Source organism: Denticeps clupeoides, chromosome 8, assembly GCF_900700375.1.
Source record: "Denticeps clupeoides chromosome 8, fDenClu1.1, whole genome shotgun sequence".
NCBI lineage: Eukaryota > Metazoa > Chordata > Actinopteri > Clupeiformes > Denticipitidae > Denticeps > Denticeps clupeoides.
In genome coordinates, this window is record NC_041714.1 from 21,861,468 (window position 1) to 21,878,870 (window position 17,403).

A 17,403-nucleotide genomic window follows, 5' to 3' on the forward strand; every position below is an offset into this window, starting at 1 on the left:
GAAAAAGGATCAGAAATAAAATGTCGTAATTATCAGGGGTGGCCTGAAAATGGACAGAATGCTGATATGCGCAGTGGTGCGGTAAATCCAAACCGCAGAAGAAGCCAATATGAATGATTTTGTAAAGGTTTGTCAGAGGGGATGAATGAAACCATGGATAAAAAAAAAAAAGTCTGGGTTCAGTATTCAAAGAAGATCTCCGGCCCAGGTACTTATCAGCACACAATACCGACATAAAGGGTGCTCGAAAATATTAAGTGCACCCGAAATTCTCGCTTGTGGGACATCCTCTGTTCACCTGGCTAAGAATTTCTTCTCTGGCGGTTTGCCTTCCGGCTGGGATTTAAGATGATCCAAAGATTTAGTTTCCTACCCCAAGTCTTGTCTGACTGTAAAGAACACTTCTTGGTAGATAAATAGGTCCATACATTTAAAAAAAAAATCTCGCCCCCTTGGGCCCACCTTTGAAAAGGCAGTAGATCTGGTCTCGGGGTTGCTGTCATCATTAAAACCTCTAATTTGCTGCTGTACACAGTAATGGGTTAGTGCCGTTGTAATTTGGTGTTATTTACCAGTCTAGGGGTTATAGGGACATAGACAGAAAGGGGATGGAGGCTAAATTAGCATTGATAATATTCATCTACATGCAGCGGGTAAAAAGTGTTCTTTTCATATGCCATCGGCTCTAAGGTGGTGAAACCGGGCTTCAGTCTCATCCAATGCGGTGACGCCACCAAGTAGGCCACCAAACTGCACCAATAGTGACATACGCTTTATAAATCGCACTAAACCTGGAATCGTTTGCGCGTAGAATTGCTGAATATTCTGACAAGTACTGCTTTAATAAAATAATAATTTTTGTTTAGCACTATAAATAACTTTTCTCCCTGCTGGTCCAGTCATGATAAGCAGGTGAGACGAGATTCCATGTTCTGCTGCTTGGACAATTCAGCTGTCGCACAGGCCCAGTGAGGACAAACCTCACGAATTTCAAACAGGGAGGGGTGAATCGAGATCGTGCACCATGTACAATTCATCAATATACATTTCCGATCAGCGAGTCACCATAGCCCATAAGTTTGTGTTTGCCCAACTAAAATGATAAAAATCTACAGTACAGAACTATAATATTCACTATTATAAATATGTGACTGAAAAAAATACAATAAAATATGAGGTGTATTACTCACTAGCACAAGGAATTATTAAATATGTACAAATGATTTTGCTCACTGATGGTTTCTACATATTGCAATGTATTCGTAGAAGGAGTATGCATCTCTTAGGTCTGATTTTGTGTGTATGCCATGGTTATAAATGAGTGGTGGTATAGTGGTGAATCCGGGTCAGCGGCCGAACCTCTGCTGCGTCCACCAAAACTAGACTTGTCAGATTGCCAGAAAGAGAAGTGGGATTTGTCACTTTAATCCAGTGGTGGCGTGCTGCGTCACCCCATCCGATGCTTTGCACGGCACTTGGTGATGTAAGGCTTGATTGCAGCTACTTTGCCATGGAAACCAATTCCACCCAACCCAACCCAGGCCACCCAACTACTGGTTCAGTCCTTAGTAACCTCACGACTGGACTACTGTAACTCCCTTCTAGTTGGTCTACCACTATGTACCATCCAACCTCTACAACTACTACAAAATGCAGCAGCACAACTGATCTTCAACCTTCCCAAATTCTCCCACACCACCCCTCTGCTACGTTCCCTCCACCGGCTCCCAGTAGCTGCACACATCAGGTTCAAACTACTGATGCTGGCCTACAAAGCCAAACATGGAGTAGCACCATCCTACCTCCAGCCCTTATTACACCTCGCACTGCACCTCGTATACTCCGAGCCTCCAGTACTGCTCGCCTGGTCCCTCCATCTCTGAAGGTAAAAGGAAGACGCTCATCTAGACTCTTCTCCGTCTTGGCACCTCGGTGGTGGAATGACCTCGAGGTCAGAACAGCTCAGTCACTGAGCACCTTCAAACGACAGCTCAAGACCTTCCTCTTTAAAGAATATTTAGATTAAATTGTAATTTTCTTGTTGTCGAACTTTGTGTACAGAATCTACAACAGAGTGAATAAAATAGATGTATTAATAGTTGGGGTCCTAGTGAACCGGAATTGATCTCTTCATCGATGGTAACTTGAAAGCACGTTGTAAGTCGCTCTGGATAAGGGCGTCTGCCAAATGCCGTAAATGTAAATGTAAATGTAAAGGCTTGACAAAGCACGGAGGTCTGTAGCTGTAGGATTCTTCGCACTGTACGCCTCAGCATATGCCGTTGCTCCTAATTGCTTCCACGTTGTTATAATCGGCTGTGGGAAAATTTCATGAACGGACCAATTGCACAGGTGACATCCTGTCACTGTGGCACGACCCATTCTGTCGTAAATGTTTGGAGAAGGTGTCTGCATGCCTGGGTGCCTGATTTTACTCACCTGAATTCAATGGTTTTATGGAGAGTCCCTGAGGTTTTGGCAATATAGTGTTTCTCTAATAAGAAAATGCCCCAACAATTTCCAGTTTTTTCCAAGTTTTTTTCCAAGGATGAGACTTAGTCAAGTGAAGAGTCTGGATCTCTAAGATTTGTGATTTCTTGGATGTCGCATTAAACCTTGGGAAGTTTCAGCACTCTAGAAAGCATACTTAAATGTAAGTGCAGGGTGAAGAAGCACAGTAAAAAGGGGAGGGTAGGGGGGGTGGGTTTACGGCGGTCCCAAATCCTTTCCATTTTGAAAATATGGCTCTATTTTAATGTGCTTTTATGTGGATTTTCTCACTGTCTGTGACTCTGTACGGCAAATACCATGAATCAGGACAAAAAAAAAAAAAAAAAAAAGCCCTCTATCATCTCTCCATTTCCTATAAATACAGTCGAGAATCACATGACCGTTTTCAAATAAGAGATGAATCTCTATTGATGAAGCTCGGTGGGGGGAGGGGGGGGTCATTGATTTATGATTTATAATATGTTCTCTCATAGAGCAATGATTAAAACACAGCCCAATAAACAAATGTCACCCAAATGCCACTTTGGCTGTAGGGTGAGCATATCACAATGTTTGTGGGATCAGTTGTGGGATCAGTAAAGAAAAGCATTATTCATCAAACATTCCATATGAATGGCCATGCATCTAATATTCCCACCAGAATAATTAAAACTTATTTTAATGGTCCCCTATTATGAACATTGTTGATATGTGTAAAGAGTGCTTAGGTCATTCTGCTTCACCGTTCAGAGAGCTGCAGCTCGGATCTGGAATTGGTCCCCTTTATGACGTCATAAGGGGAAAGGTTACCTCCCTTTGTTCATGCTTTTTCCACTTAGAGAAATTGCTTGTTGATTGGATGTATATACAAATATAAATCTTTTATTTCTGTCACATGAGAAGAACTTTCTGTCTGCACCGAACATTGTGGTTGGTGGATGGTGTTGATGACGTCATTTCCTCGAATGCCCGCTCAACTTCTATAGGCCGCTCTCCTCCTCATCCCGCCTTTCTCCTCGTCATTAGCATTTAAAGCTACAGACACCACGGCTGAATTTCAGAAAGAGGCTTCAGATACAGAATTAGGGGACCAACAAGACAGATATAAAAATCATACTTGGTGACTTTTAAGGTTCCTTTTTAGGTTTGTTGCTTTGTGCCTTATTTTAATAGAAAATTGTATCCCTCCAACAGATATACGATGGGAGGGACAGCTTGTCGCGGCTCCTCGGCAACTTTTCAAAGAGCGAAATGAGCAACGTAATCGTCAACAGCACCTCAAATCATCTTTGGATTGAGTTCAACAGCAACGGGACGGGAACCAACAAGGGATTCAAGCTGACTTACAGCAGTAAGTAGATGGCAAACCTGCAGATGTTCCCTCTTTCACTCCCAAGCATCATGCTGGACGCGTCATTTCCGTTGAATAAGAAGATGATGCAGTTTATGGTGTTGCCTCCAAATGAGATGGAGACCCATGGCTTAAGATTGCAATTTCAGAGGTGCTGTGAATCGGAAAGCATTTGGGTTTAAAATGACTTTTTTGCTGCATTGGTAAATCTTTCCAATTTATTCTCTTAACATTCTGATGCTATTAAAAGGATGCTAAGCACTGCTCAAGATGGTGGAGAATATCCACACTAGCAAATGCAAGTCATACATCTGGAAGGCAACAAGAAATGAGTTGAGCCCTCAGAGCAGCCCGTGTGTGTGTTGCTTAATCTTTGCTTCACATATTAAAAAAAAAAAAAAAAAACGGATGCAGTTTATTTCTTCCTACTCCCGAAAACAGACAGCAGGTGGGGAAATATGAAGCAGACGACATTTGCAGATTATGAAGAATTCGGATGTGCATGTTCCACTGGCTGAACACTGTGCACGGAGCTCAAGTCAGATATCAGTTGTAATGGAAATGAAGCAGCACAGAAAGGGCTGCTATAAATCATATGTGCTTAAATTGCGGCAAGACGGTCCCATTTCAAAAGGTCCTTCGAAACCCAGGCCTGAAATTCTACTGCACTCGGTATACATCAGAAGTGGAAATTATATCATTTTCAAACTTATTCAGTATTCAGAGTTAAAGGGGTAGAAATATATGCTTACATTTTAGCATTCATTTAAATTATGACTTCTACTGCAAAGTAAAGTTAATGTGAACTGTGAAAACTAGTGAAAGTGAATATTTACTCAAATTTAATGTCTCAACTAAAAATACAGACACCGTGTTTTATCTGGTTTCTGTACTCCGCCTTTTTGGACAATAGTGTTATATATAACCATATAGTGTGTGTGTGTGTGTGTATATATTAGAGGTGGACATAGATTAATTCTCTTAATCTAAATTAATCTCACTGCAATCTTGGAATTAATCTAGATTAATCTAGAGTAAGCAAAATTAATCTAGATTAATCTACATTCATCTAGATTAAAATGGCTCATTTGAATTCTGCCGAAGGCATTCAGAATATGTGTGCTACCCAAATAATGACTAAAAGTAAGTCTTTGAGAACGGGTTTCTCAAGCCTGGTGGCGCATTAGACCAGAGGCTCATCTCCTGTTTCCAAAATGCATCACAAACTGCTTGAGAAAGCTGTTCTACTATGATAATTGGTGATGAAAATAAATTATGTTCAATAAGATGTACTTGTGTTTGCCAACTGTTTATTCAGTTAAATAGCTGCATCCATGTTACCACGTCACGTCACGTAATTTCACAGTTCGAAGACTCGTTCTCGCCCCCTACAGTGCAATTCGGCTAGGTATACATCCGCGCTAAAATATCAAGGTGAAAGTCATGTAGTGTAGCGCTTCTTCTTCTGCGTTGTGGAACTTTTTGATTTCGTTTCTTGAACCGCAAATGATGAGCTGACACCCAAGAGATTTTCTGTGCAAAGTGTATTCTGTACAAAAAGCAACGTCGCTTCAGAACATCGCATCACACATCGCGTCTTTCTGCACCTCCCTCTACAATATACAGTATTAAAAGAACATAAAAAAAATTCACAAAATAACACACATGCAAAATATTCCTAATATGTACATAAATTAAAATGAAAGAAATAACTTTTTGCACACAAACCCCACGCACCTCACAACTCATGCCATGTGTTCAAGAGAACTAAACCGGGTCTCAAAAACAAAATAAAAGTCTTTAGAAAATAAGAAAATAAAAGACACAAGAAAGAAGAAATATACTTATAAATCTAGTGTAACCATTTAACTCCGGCACAATAGCTTGCGTAGTATAGAACCAGCTCCCAACTCAACTTTGTGAATGGATTAACAGCGATTTTTTTTTATCGCCCGATAAGAGTCTCACATTAACGCAGCACGTTAACGCCGATAACGGCCCACCACTAATATATATATATATGTATATGTAATAACCATAAGGATAATAATAAGGTTATTAGTGTTGTTATTGTTTATTTTATTTACATTTTTTTTTCCTTGAGCACAACGTAAAAGTAACGTATTTTAAACACAATTCAATGCACCATGTGGAAAAATATATTTTTCCTAGTAGGAGATCAAATGCGGCATGTGTGCTTTTCCTGGTCAAACGTATACAAAGCTTTGGTACGCTCCAGATAGCAAATGATCAGTTTGACTGCAGGGGGCTGGTAGCTTCCTACATTACGGACAAGCTCAGATGCTGCTGTCCAAGATGTGGATAAGACACGCGCCTTCACGTGACGTCCCACGTCTTATTTAGTGCCTGGAAAATACAGCCCCGGGGCATCCACCATGGAGGGGAAAAAAAAAAAACGGCAGCATTCCAATTCAGCTGCCAGGGCATTATTCCCCCCTCTCCCCCTTTTAATTACACCCGTCCCTCCTGTGATCGAGGCCGCTTGGTGGGAAGTATGCACTATTCACACATAGAGGTTTATTTGAAGCGGGTGTTTAATACCGTGCATGAACCTGATTAGTGAATTCTGCTGGATAGATTTTTTTATTCTTTCTAAAATAATGTCATTAGCCAGCAGGAATGAGAACCTTTTCTCTTTTTTTTGTTGCAGGCTTCGACCTTGTCAAGTGTGAAGAACCGGGGACTCCAAATTATGGCTACAAGATTCAGGACGACGGGCACTTTGCCAACACCCTCGTGGTGTACAGCTGCAACCCCGGCTACACCCTCCACGGAAGCGACACTCTGACCTGCCTCAGTGGCGACCGGAGGGTCTGGGACAAGCCGCTGCCATCCTGCGCCGGTGAGCCCCTTTAAATATGGCCGTCGTTAAAGCCTCGAAGGTGCCCTCGCCCTGATAAGTGTGCAATGGCCGTGTTTGTCCAGGACAGAACCCTGTCTTTACCGCATGTTTGAACACACGCTGTCTTCGGGAGGCGGAAGGCCATTCGCAGCCCCTTCATTTCTGCCCTTTTGTTGCCAGACAGCTCACATACTCAGAGCACAGTGCATGCATAGCAAGGAAAAGGTATCTGCTATTTGGTAGATCCTGGCTGCACATCTTGTTGCCTTCCTTCTCTTCCGATCCATGGGCACAAGCTGTGAATGTGGCACAGTGGGCACCACGCCTGGCTCGCCACTGTAAAGGGATCAGGGGAAAATGAGGGGAATTCTGGGATGAAGCCTGCAGGAAAGGCAAGGACAGACAATGTCAGTTAGATAATCTAATCGTACCAGTTGGTTGTAAGATGTCTTAGATGCTAGTATTTTGTTCCTTTTGGCTATTGAATGGGGAAATCTAAACCCTGCTGGAAACGATGCCGTGGGACGTGCCATCCAACCAATCAACCCAACAGTCATCAGTCGTTCCCAGTTCGATCAAAATGTAAATCAATTTTTTTTTCCGTCTCAAGGTTCAAAGGTTCAATATGATTGTACGTCACATGCATCACTGTAAATATGCCATGAAAGGGGAAAAAAAATTCTAGAAAGAAAAAATCTGTCCGATTACAAAAATATAAATATTAAAATTGAGGTTGTTATTAAAAAAACAACCACAAATGAACATTAAAAAATATAGTAAAATACAAGTCAGTGGGTATATCTCTGAAAACATAAAGGGTCTATATCCAAGCCCTGTCTTGTGTTGTTTTGTCTTATTGGTTGGAACCCTTTCACGCCTCTAGAACCCGCAGGCGCGTCCAGACAGCCATTTCATGTAAGACGATCTGTCCGTGGTGCTGACTCCGGAGGTTTGGTGAAACGGTGACCTTGTTGCTGCACGCGTGTCCTTCAGGTCCGGCTCGTCCTGTAGTCGTCTGTCAGGCACCCGGGGACGGCTGCCTCTGCGTAACCGAGTGCGGGGACTCACATGCGAGGAGAATGTGATGACCGTTTGGAAAGAGTAATTGCTCTTGGTTCCTTGTTTAGCTGAGTGTGGAGGGCACATTCAGGGAGCCACATCTGGGCGGATCTTGTCACCAGGGTACCCGGCACCTTATGACAACAACCTTCACTGCACATGGTCCATTGAGGCGGATGTGGGCAAAACCATCAGGTATGGGTGACTTTTCACTTGGGTGTTAATTGGTTTATTAATTGATTTAGTCGCATTTACATTTACAGCATTTACCAGACGCCCTTATCCAGAGCGACTTACAGTCAGTAGTTACAGGGACAGTCCCCCCCTGGAGACACTCAGGGTTAAGTGTCTTGCAAGTAGGGTTTGAACCTGGGTCTTCTGGTTCATAGGCGAGTGTGTTACCCACTAGGCTACTACCACCCTATTATCGCACTTCTACGCTGTAGGTTAACGGTCACCGCGGGGGTTAATAAATAAACCACTCATGCTAGTAGTAATGACCGAGCAAAACATGTGCCAATGGAACGTCAAACCAGCCAAACTTCCAAACATCAACGCACCTTTTCAGAACGTGATTTTCTTACACGACTCCACTACAATTAATCAATTTCCAAACCCTTTTAACCCCGTCGCTAAACCAGTCGTAGCAAAACATGCATTTGAAGTAGCCGAATGAATAGCCTTGATTTCCTACAAAATGTCTTTAATGACGACACAACAATGTGGTGAACCTGGAGTGAGATGGATCTGAGATTGGATGCATTGTCCTTCAGATATGTGTCCCTTCTATTAACCTCATGAATAGCTGCAATGCATCCAGGATGCGTTTCATTTTTTACGGTTGTGCAGCCCATGATGCTTGGAAGCATTGAAACGAACGCGTGTGTAAGGCTCTGGTAGATAACGGAGGTGTTGAATTCGGCCACGTCTCATTGATGTTTTTACGCCTTTCAGTCTGCACGGTGACCTCACTAACCCCCCATTTCCATTTCTTTAGCCTTCACTTCATTGTCTTTGACACGGAAGTGGACCATGACATTTTAAAGGTTTGGGACGGTCCAGTGGAAAGTGGGGTACTTCTCAGAGAGTGGAGCGGGTCGCTGCTGCCGGAGGACACCCACAGCACCTTCAACATTTTAACGCTGCAGTTCGACAGCGACTACTTCATCAGCAAGTCCGGCTTCTCCATTCAGTTCTCCAGTTGAGTCTCTCGCACTATAGCGCACATCCGGTAGTTTCTTTTTTTATGTATCTCGGAGGCTCCTTAGTATCCTGTCACAGGCGCCTTGAAATTTATTTCATCTTTGTTTCTCTTAACCTTTGTGGGAAAGAGTGAGAGAGCGAGAGAGAGCGAGAGAGAGAGAGAGAGAGAGAGAGAGAAGGTCTTTGCAGTGAACTTTACAAAACTGGTCATTACTATTATCTTCCCCGAGGACTGCATTCCAGCCGTCTGCAACGTCACTTTACACGACTAGAGATTTCTTACTGAAAGTAAAATAATACTTGTCCGCAGCTGGGCATGGTTGTCATGGCAACTGTCCATGTATTGTTGCTGCCGGTGGAAATATGCTTAAACTAAATATGGATTTAAGGCGCAGTAGTTCTGTGTTTTATAGAAACGTCATAAAAATATCAAGGCCTTCAGGGCACATGTACCCCCCCCCCCCCCCCCCCCCCCCTTACACATCCTTGACCATCATCTTTCTTCTCATCTTCTCAACGGCCGTCTGGTTTTTCTCTTTCCGCTGTTTTAGCCTCGACAGCCTCCACATGCAATGACCCGGGGACACCCCAGAACGGCTCGCGCTACGGTGACAGTCGAGAGCCTGGGGACACCATTACGTTTCAGTGTGACCCTGGCTACCAGATGGAGGGTGTGGCGATAATCACCTGTGTTCACTTCAACAACAGATTCTTCTGGCAGCCTGACCCCCCGACATGCATAGGTATAATGCAAGTCATGTTATTGTGTATGTTTTAACCAACCGCACTATTCATTTGCCATATTCTATTTATACATATTATATATTTCACTGGAACAACACTGAAAATGTGACACTTTGATGCAATGTAAAGTAGTTGGTGTACTGCTTGTACAACAGTATACATTTGCTGTCCCATCAAAATAACTTACAGAAATTAATGTCTAACGTGCTGCCAACAAAAGTAAGTGCCCATGTACATGTTATAGTAGTTGCTATAGTGCATCTCGTGGAAATGAATGTCATCATAATTTTTAGTAACTTCATTTAAAAAAAAAAGTGAACATTTATATGTTTTACATTCATTACATGTGGACTGAATTTGTATTTGTAGTTAATTGTTTAATGGTCATGAAATGAACAAATCCATTTTCTTCGATTATTAGAATGTTACCTACAACCAATCAAGTAATTTAAAGTGTAGAAATGTCAAATTTCACCCCTGTGAAATTGCATGAAATAACCACTACCTTCCCACAATATGGACCAATGTGCGTGGTCTCCTGGGCTACCACACGTGGAATTTAGGCGTCCAAAAATTCTGGAGATATCGTTTCCATACTGTATATTTGTTACGTTACATTACTAACCATTCCTAAAATGGTTCTCATTTCTTCATAACTGAATTAAATTGATTTTAATAAGTTTTTTTTTTAATCCTGACTTAACTGCAGGTCATAAAGAAAGATCCCTGGAATATTAGCAATGAAAGCAAGTTCCTGCGGGCCCTTCTGAGGAATCACCTGTAATGTTGTAAACTGTCTCCGGGGAGCGTGCATGGCTGCAGTGTTTACGCATCCGTGCCACCGAGGGTCTGTGGTCTGGCCTTGAACATTTGAAAACGATGCATATTTTATTGTGTGGCCCGGCTGTAATTCTCCCGGGGCCCGATGGTGATATCCCAGAATGTAACGTATAGCCGGGGTTTTATGTGCGTAGAAATTTAATGGCCGCCACCTTATGAATTCATCTTCGGGCTCCGGCTAATGGTCCCGACGCGTTCTGGATATTTTTAGACGTACAGTACATTTTTCACGGCCCGTTAGGTGCGCGCAGCAGTATCCTTATATCACCAGAGGTCTCTATTTCATACCTGTCTGTTTCATATGTCAATACCGCTTTTCAGTTGTTCAAGTGATTATGCAAATGTGAATGGTGATTATACTGATGCTTGTAGAGCCGTGGCAGATACTTTCCTTCCGCCCTTATCTAGAACCGCCGTCATTTTGGCGTGTTGTGGGAAAAAAGGCTCTAATAACCCTTCATTTCATTCACGAGAGTGACCGGCCGGGCCGCTTCGTCGGTGCAGTGACGCCCCCCAACTCTCCCTCTTCTGATAGCTACCTGTGGAGGCAACATGACGGGACCTGCTGGTGTAATTCTATCGCCCAACTACCCACAGCCCTACCCGCCGGGCAAAGAGTGCGACTGGCGAATAAGAGTCAACCCCGATTTCGTGGTCGCTCTAATTTTCAGAAGGTACGGCGCCCGCACCTCATCTTAAGGAGAAAGAAAAGCAGAACATCACAGATGTGGACGTAGCTTTCATCAGATTAGCATGATTTTGTTTACAATCTGTAGACGTGGATAATTTATGATTTTTCTCATGGTGAGAAGCATGTTCTTCACCGCACACGTTTCTGTTGGACGTAATTAACGGTGAAAAAACGACAGCCGTTCTCTCTCTCTCTCTCTCTCTCTCTCTCCATGTCTACAAAACCAGCTTCAGCATGGAGCCCAGCTACGACTTCCTGCACATTTACGAAGGCGAGGACTCCAACGGGCCCCTGATCAGCAGCCTGCAGGGGACCCAGGCCCCCGAGCGCATCGAGAGCAGCGGCAACAGCCTCTTCCTGGCCTTCCGCAGCGACGCCTCGCTCGGAATGTCCGGGTTCGCCATCGAATACAAAGGCAAGTCCCACGTGCACACAACGCGAGGAAGGGAAGTGGTGGCCAGCGGAGAGCTGCTTTTACGCCCCGGGCGGCTTTCCACGGGGCCCTAAAGCATTCATGAGGTTGCCGTTCTTGTCAAAGGAATATCCATCCGGGCCGAGACGCTTTTCCCGCAGCAGATGTGCGTCTGAGTCACGGCAGGGAGGCGATGTCACCGATCTGGCGCAGATAATGTTCTAACGAACGAACGGCGTCCGGGAGCCGATTTGTAGGCATGAAAGTAATTCTTCGTCGGGGCGAAACGAAGAAGAAACGTGAAATCTGCGCGATGGCTTCGGCTCCGGTGGACAGCAGGACTGCTGCTGGTTCTCGGCGGTGACAGTGGACCTTGTCCAGGGAGAGGGGCAGGGAGGGCGCTTACTTTCTGCTCATCGAATGCTAGTCTCCTTCTGAAAGTAAATTTTATAATAATAATAATAATCAGTCACCTTTCGCTCAGAGTGTTTCTCTCTTTGGCGACAGTGGAAATGAATCGTGTGTTAAAATACCAGCTCCAACTCCCACAATCCCTTTACCACCAAACTAATCGGTTAGAGGCAAAATACCCCAAACAAAAACATGTTCTACACCCATGACCCTCGAATGTTGTTCACGAATCCGCCTGAATCTGGGTTAGTGAGCACCTGACATGTGAAGGTGCGGACAGGACAGCGTGAATATTGTCCACCCCCCCCACGTACGAGTTCAGCTCATGAAAAACGGGAGCAACAGCAAGATGAGCAGCATACGTTTTTTTTTTTTACGATAGCAGCGCGTCCTTTGTGTTCTGCTGACTGATCCTCGTCATGATATTGGCTGTCTGAAGGTTTGCGAAGCCGCAAGCTTCTTATTATTTCTGTCCCTTTTGAGCACTTAAACCGTGTTTAGCTCGTGTCTGGAGGAAATGGCGCCGTGGTGTTATCTGGTGTGGCCGAGGCCACGTTCCTCTGTAGCAATTTGGCCGATAGAATCTCCAAACTCCCTCCCGTTTCTCCGCAGTCCCACAAGCACAAGCGAGGAGGGGCAAGAAGTGGGCTGTTAACTGTCAGGATGTTTGGCAGCCTCTCCGAGCACCACCTCCAGAGCATTCTCCACCTGTCCTTCTGTTGCAGCCCAGAGCGCGCTCGCCTCGCGCTGCCCCAGTACCGGCCGACCCTAATGCACGGTGCCCTGGAGCAAGTCTACCTGTGGTCCGGCAGCTGGGATGCTCATCTTCATTCTGCCCGGCTTCTCCGACACCGTTTCCTCCTGTTTTTCTTCTGTACACCAGCAGCCTTTCTACGTGCTGCGCATAACGTCGTACACGGTACAGGCCAGAAGTCTGGAGACACCTTCTCATTCAACGTGTTTTCTTTATCTTCATGACCATTTACGTTGGTAGAGTCTCACTGAAGGCATCAAAACTATGAATGAACACGTGTGGAGTTATGTACTTAACAAAAAAAGGTGAAATAAGTGAAAACATGTTTTATATTCTAGTTTCTTTGCTCTGATTACTGCTTTGCACACTCTTGGCATTCTCTCTATGAGCTTCAAGAGGTCGTCCCCTGAAATGCTTCTCCAACAGTCTTGAAGGAGTTCCCAGAGGTGTTTAGCACTTGTTGGTCCAGCTCACCCCAAACCATCTCGACTGAGGTCAGGTCTCCACTTTTTGTTAAGTACAGAACTCCACATGTGTTCATTCATAGTTTTGATGCCTTCAGTGAGAATCTACCAACGTAAATGGTCATGAAAATAACGAAACACGTCGAATGAGAAGGTGTCCAAACTTTTGGCCTGTAACGTACAAAACGTGTTACTGCTGCTAAAAAATGTTGAAAATACTTTCCGACTGCTGCAGTTGCAGATGTTTGAATAAGAACTTTTTCAAATGTCATGAATTACTGAAATTGAGTGTACACACCAGGTGTTCCCTGATAATGCATTATGCTATTCATAACGTTTGAGTGTGATGGATAGAAATACACCAAACATGCAAAAATTGCCAAATAAATATTCAACATTTTATATTAAATAAAGCAACAAAAAAAAGACTGTATAGGTCCATCTTGTGTGTGAGTAGAGTGGTTTCAGCAGACCAGCTGCTGATGAACAATTACTGTTGGTTTTCATCATCTTATGGCCAACCTGGTCTCCAGGGCTCCAACCAGGTTCATTGGTATGATGTTATAACCCAGCCACGGCGCTCCTTCTACAACCGAACTTACATTAATTAATATTTACTATCCATACGTCACAGTACGCAGCAGTGCTTGGGTTTGTTGGATTTTTTTTTTATTATTTTGGGCTGAATAAATCAGGTGTCTGGCAACACTGCTGGCCACCTCACTGGCAACAGATTATCAGATTTGCCACCATCTGCTGTGTTTTTGTTTTTGTCTAGACCCTGAATATAATATCACGCCACATTTTCAGACTTATTTCGAGAAATAAAATCTTAACTTCAGAATTTTCATAATACTTTTTACTTTATGTGGAACTCTCCATTTTTGGTGAATTGGAAATTAAATTGTAATCATATTTGCTTTCATCGTGTAAACATTGTGTACCTTCTCTCTCTTACATCTCACAGGTTTTTCCACAGAGTTCTCTTTACCGTCCCCTCTCCAGAAAAACCAATGCATGTTAGGTCGAGTGGCACTGCTAAACCGTCCCTGGTGTGTGTGAGAATGTGTGCCGTGAGACAAACTGCCACCTTCTGTAAAAGTTGCTTGTGCTTTGTGCCTGAAGATTGCCGGGATAAGCTCCAGGTTGGCTGGCTTGGATAAGCGGCTTTAGAGGATGGATGGGTTATAGATTACTTCTTTTTTTAACTCTGTAGTTAAAGCAAAAAAAAAAAGTGATTCCTAAAAACATTTCCGTTCTCTAAAAAGTTTTTTTTTTTTTCATCCAGTGTTGTACTTGTCAGTACATATGTGCCCTAATCGGTATAAATATATTCTTATCCAACAGAGAAACCCCGGGAGGCCTGCTTTGACCCTGGAAATATAATGAACGGGTCACGGATCGGGATGGACTACAAACTGGGCTCCACGGTGACATATTACTGCGACTCGGGGTACACGACACTTGGGCCGGCCACTCTCACATGTGTCATGGGCACAGATGGGAAACCAGTATGGGACAAGCCTCTGCCCACCTGTAAAGGTTGGTAAATGTGTGTTCCGTGGGTCATTTGATGTATGCAGCCGTCTGTGAGAAGTGTTGGCGGCTTGATTTGCGTTCACAACAGAAAAATATTGTTTCAGGTTAATGGAATTAAAAGAAAGAAGTCCTTTTTATCACAGACAGCATTCCGTTCTTTGTTTGCGGCAGCGAAGATCTAATTGATCAAGGTCTTTGTTCCGTGCTCTCAGCCACAATGCCAATAACCAGGCAGCGTTCACCGGCCTCGCCGCAACCTCACTATTGGCGTACACACAGAGAGACAGTCGCGGGAAAAGACCGTCGCGAGGCCACGGCCGGGCTGCTCGTCCTTTATTGACAGGCGCAGGAGCTTTCAAGGTGCCAGCTGCCACTCTTCCCTCCTCCACTCTCCCCCTGTCCCTCTCTCTGTGACCGTCCACCACACAACCCAAGCCCGTTAAGCTGCATGGCAGTGGGGGAGCAGCTCACGCCCTTTGTCACCTTTGTTCTCTAGGTACCTGTTGCTTAGAGGCCTGTTTTATGCCTGGTTGAGTGAAAAATGGGCAATTATCTAAAACCAGCGAATTAATTAAGAAATAAACTGAACGTGTCAGAAATAAGCAGAAATGCCCCAAAATATCTCAGAAGTGGCAATTAAAACTGTAAGTGATTATATGTGCTGAGAGTCAGAGCCCTCATGGTTGAACATGAGGTTGCATATCATGCATCACTATATCATTCTGTTTTGTAACGGAATATTTTTAAATATGCAGAATTCCAGACACTTTGATCACGTCCCACAATGAGATTTCCCAGGACGTGCCGTTTCACCGCCTGTAGCTTTAAATGCTAATGAGGAGGAGAGAGGCGGGGCCAGGAGGAGAGCGGCCTATAGAAGTTGAAATGACGTCATCAACACCATCCACCAACCACAATGTTTGGCATGTCTACAGTTTTTCAGAAAAAAATTTAATCACACTGGTCTTGCATGACGGAACTGAAAAATACCTTTGTGCTCATTTTTACATTCAATTACCGAGCAACTGCAACGCTTCACATGTTTCAAAACCGGTTTGCATGGTCGGTGGAGATCATGTTTTAGGGGACGGGTGTAAAAAATTCTCTGGGTGGAAAAAGCATGAGAAACGGGAGGTAACCTTTCCCCTTATGACGTCATAAGGGGACAAATTCCAGATCCGACCGTCTCGGCTGCCGCTCACAGTAGAATGTAGAATGACAAAAGGACTCTTTACACCTATCGCCATCTCTAGCCACTGCAGGACCATAGACAGGATAGAAAAAACTCTTATTAATGTTAAATCATCTCACAAGGTCACATTAAAAACAGCAATATTGCATAAATCTATTTTTATCTATAAATCTATTTGCTTCAGAATATTTTTTTTTTGGTTTTACTTTTATACAGTTCTTTCTATTACTTTTTGGGGGGTTTTGTTTATGCATTTTTTCCATTTATTTGGCTGCCTGCTTGTTTGAGCGTAATGAAGATTTTGCTTTAAATGAGTGCGTTCAGCTCCGTTACACTTTGAGTCCTGCTTAACCCCCCACTCAGCGTGACACAGGCGTCATGCAGCACTCAGATACAGAATTTTAAAGCAGACATATTGGTCTCATTTGTGAGTGAGAAAATTATATTTCATTGCGGGCTCGCGTCAGCCTTGTCTGATAACGTATCTGTCTGGTTTCTTAATCAACTTTTTCTTTGTTCTTCGTGTGTAGCAGGGGTGCTGGTAACAGCAGCAGACTTGGAATTTGGCTACTGGCATTATGTGTCATGCCGCGTTGGGTGAGGAAGGCACAGGCACACGACATTGCGAATAAAGTTTTCTAATAAAAAAAAAAACAACAACAAAAAAACAGCATGATGGCTGAAAATACACAAGACAAGAACTCAAAACAGACTAGCAGCATAACAGGAACTCTTGAGTTAACCTTGGGCCCTAATCACCCTGCCTTCAAGAATCTGAAGGTGTTTAGGACCTAACACACATGCAAATGGACGAGCAATGTGGCATCGCATTATTCCCTTGATTAATACAATTAGAACTGGTCTGAACCAGCACAAACAGCAATAACATACATAAAACAAATAAAAACTGGAATTATAATTAAAATAGTAAATACACAGGTAAAAATTGATCTTTAAAATCTATGTTATAAAAAAATATATAAAACGTATTTCTGCAGTGGATGTATTGGTCCAGTTAAAGGAGAAGCCACAGGCGCACAACATTGTGTGCAGTGAGGGTTTTAATTAACAAAAGAAACACACTTCACACACAAAACAGAAACCACGGAGAAGATAGCAGCATCACATATGGTCAGACCGACAGGGCCATGTCAGCACTCTCCTGCATTTAAAGGGTCCTCACCCAGCTTTCAAGCACAAAGCAGCTGTGGGTGATTAGAACTCGGACACGGAGTCGGCGCCACCTGGTGGGCCGGTTGAGTGTGCATTTACAGCATTTACCCCCATTACAATCAGTAGTGACCATCAGTAGTGAGAATGAGGAGGAGCTTCTTCCCACAGGCTATTCGAACTCTCAACAATCACAACACTTCATAGAACTCCAATATAC

The 17,403-nt window shown here is 43.6% G+C and overlaps 1 protein-coding gene across 2 annotated transcripts in view; it reads left to right on the forward strand.

The window, feature by feature from the left end:
- csmd1a (CUB and Sushi multiple domains 1a) overlaps positions 1-17,403 on the forward strand; it is a 237,581-nt gene that overhangs the window by 165,164 nt on the left and 55,014 nt on the right. For both annotated transcript variants that reach the window (XM_028987988.1, XM_028987989.1), the window contains 8 exons: positions 3,685-3,841; positions 6,513-6,704; positions 7,832-7,958; positions 8,761-8,963; positions 9,518-9,709; positions 11,086-11,224; positions 11,469-11,656; positions 14,630-14,824. In XM_028987988.1, the coding sequence (XP_028843821.1) occupies positions 3,685-3,841; positions 6,513-6,704; positions 7,832-7,958; positions 8,761-8,963; positions 9,518-9,709; positions 11,086-11,224; positions 11,469-11,656; positions 14,630-14,824 (1,393 nt within the window). The remainder of the gene's footprint in view (positions 1-3,684; positions 3,842-6,512; positions 6,705-7,831; positions 7,959-8,760; positions 8,964-9,517; positions 9,710-11,085; positions 11,225-11,468; positions 11,657-14,629; positions 14,825-17,403) is intronic.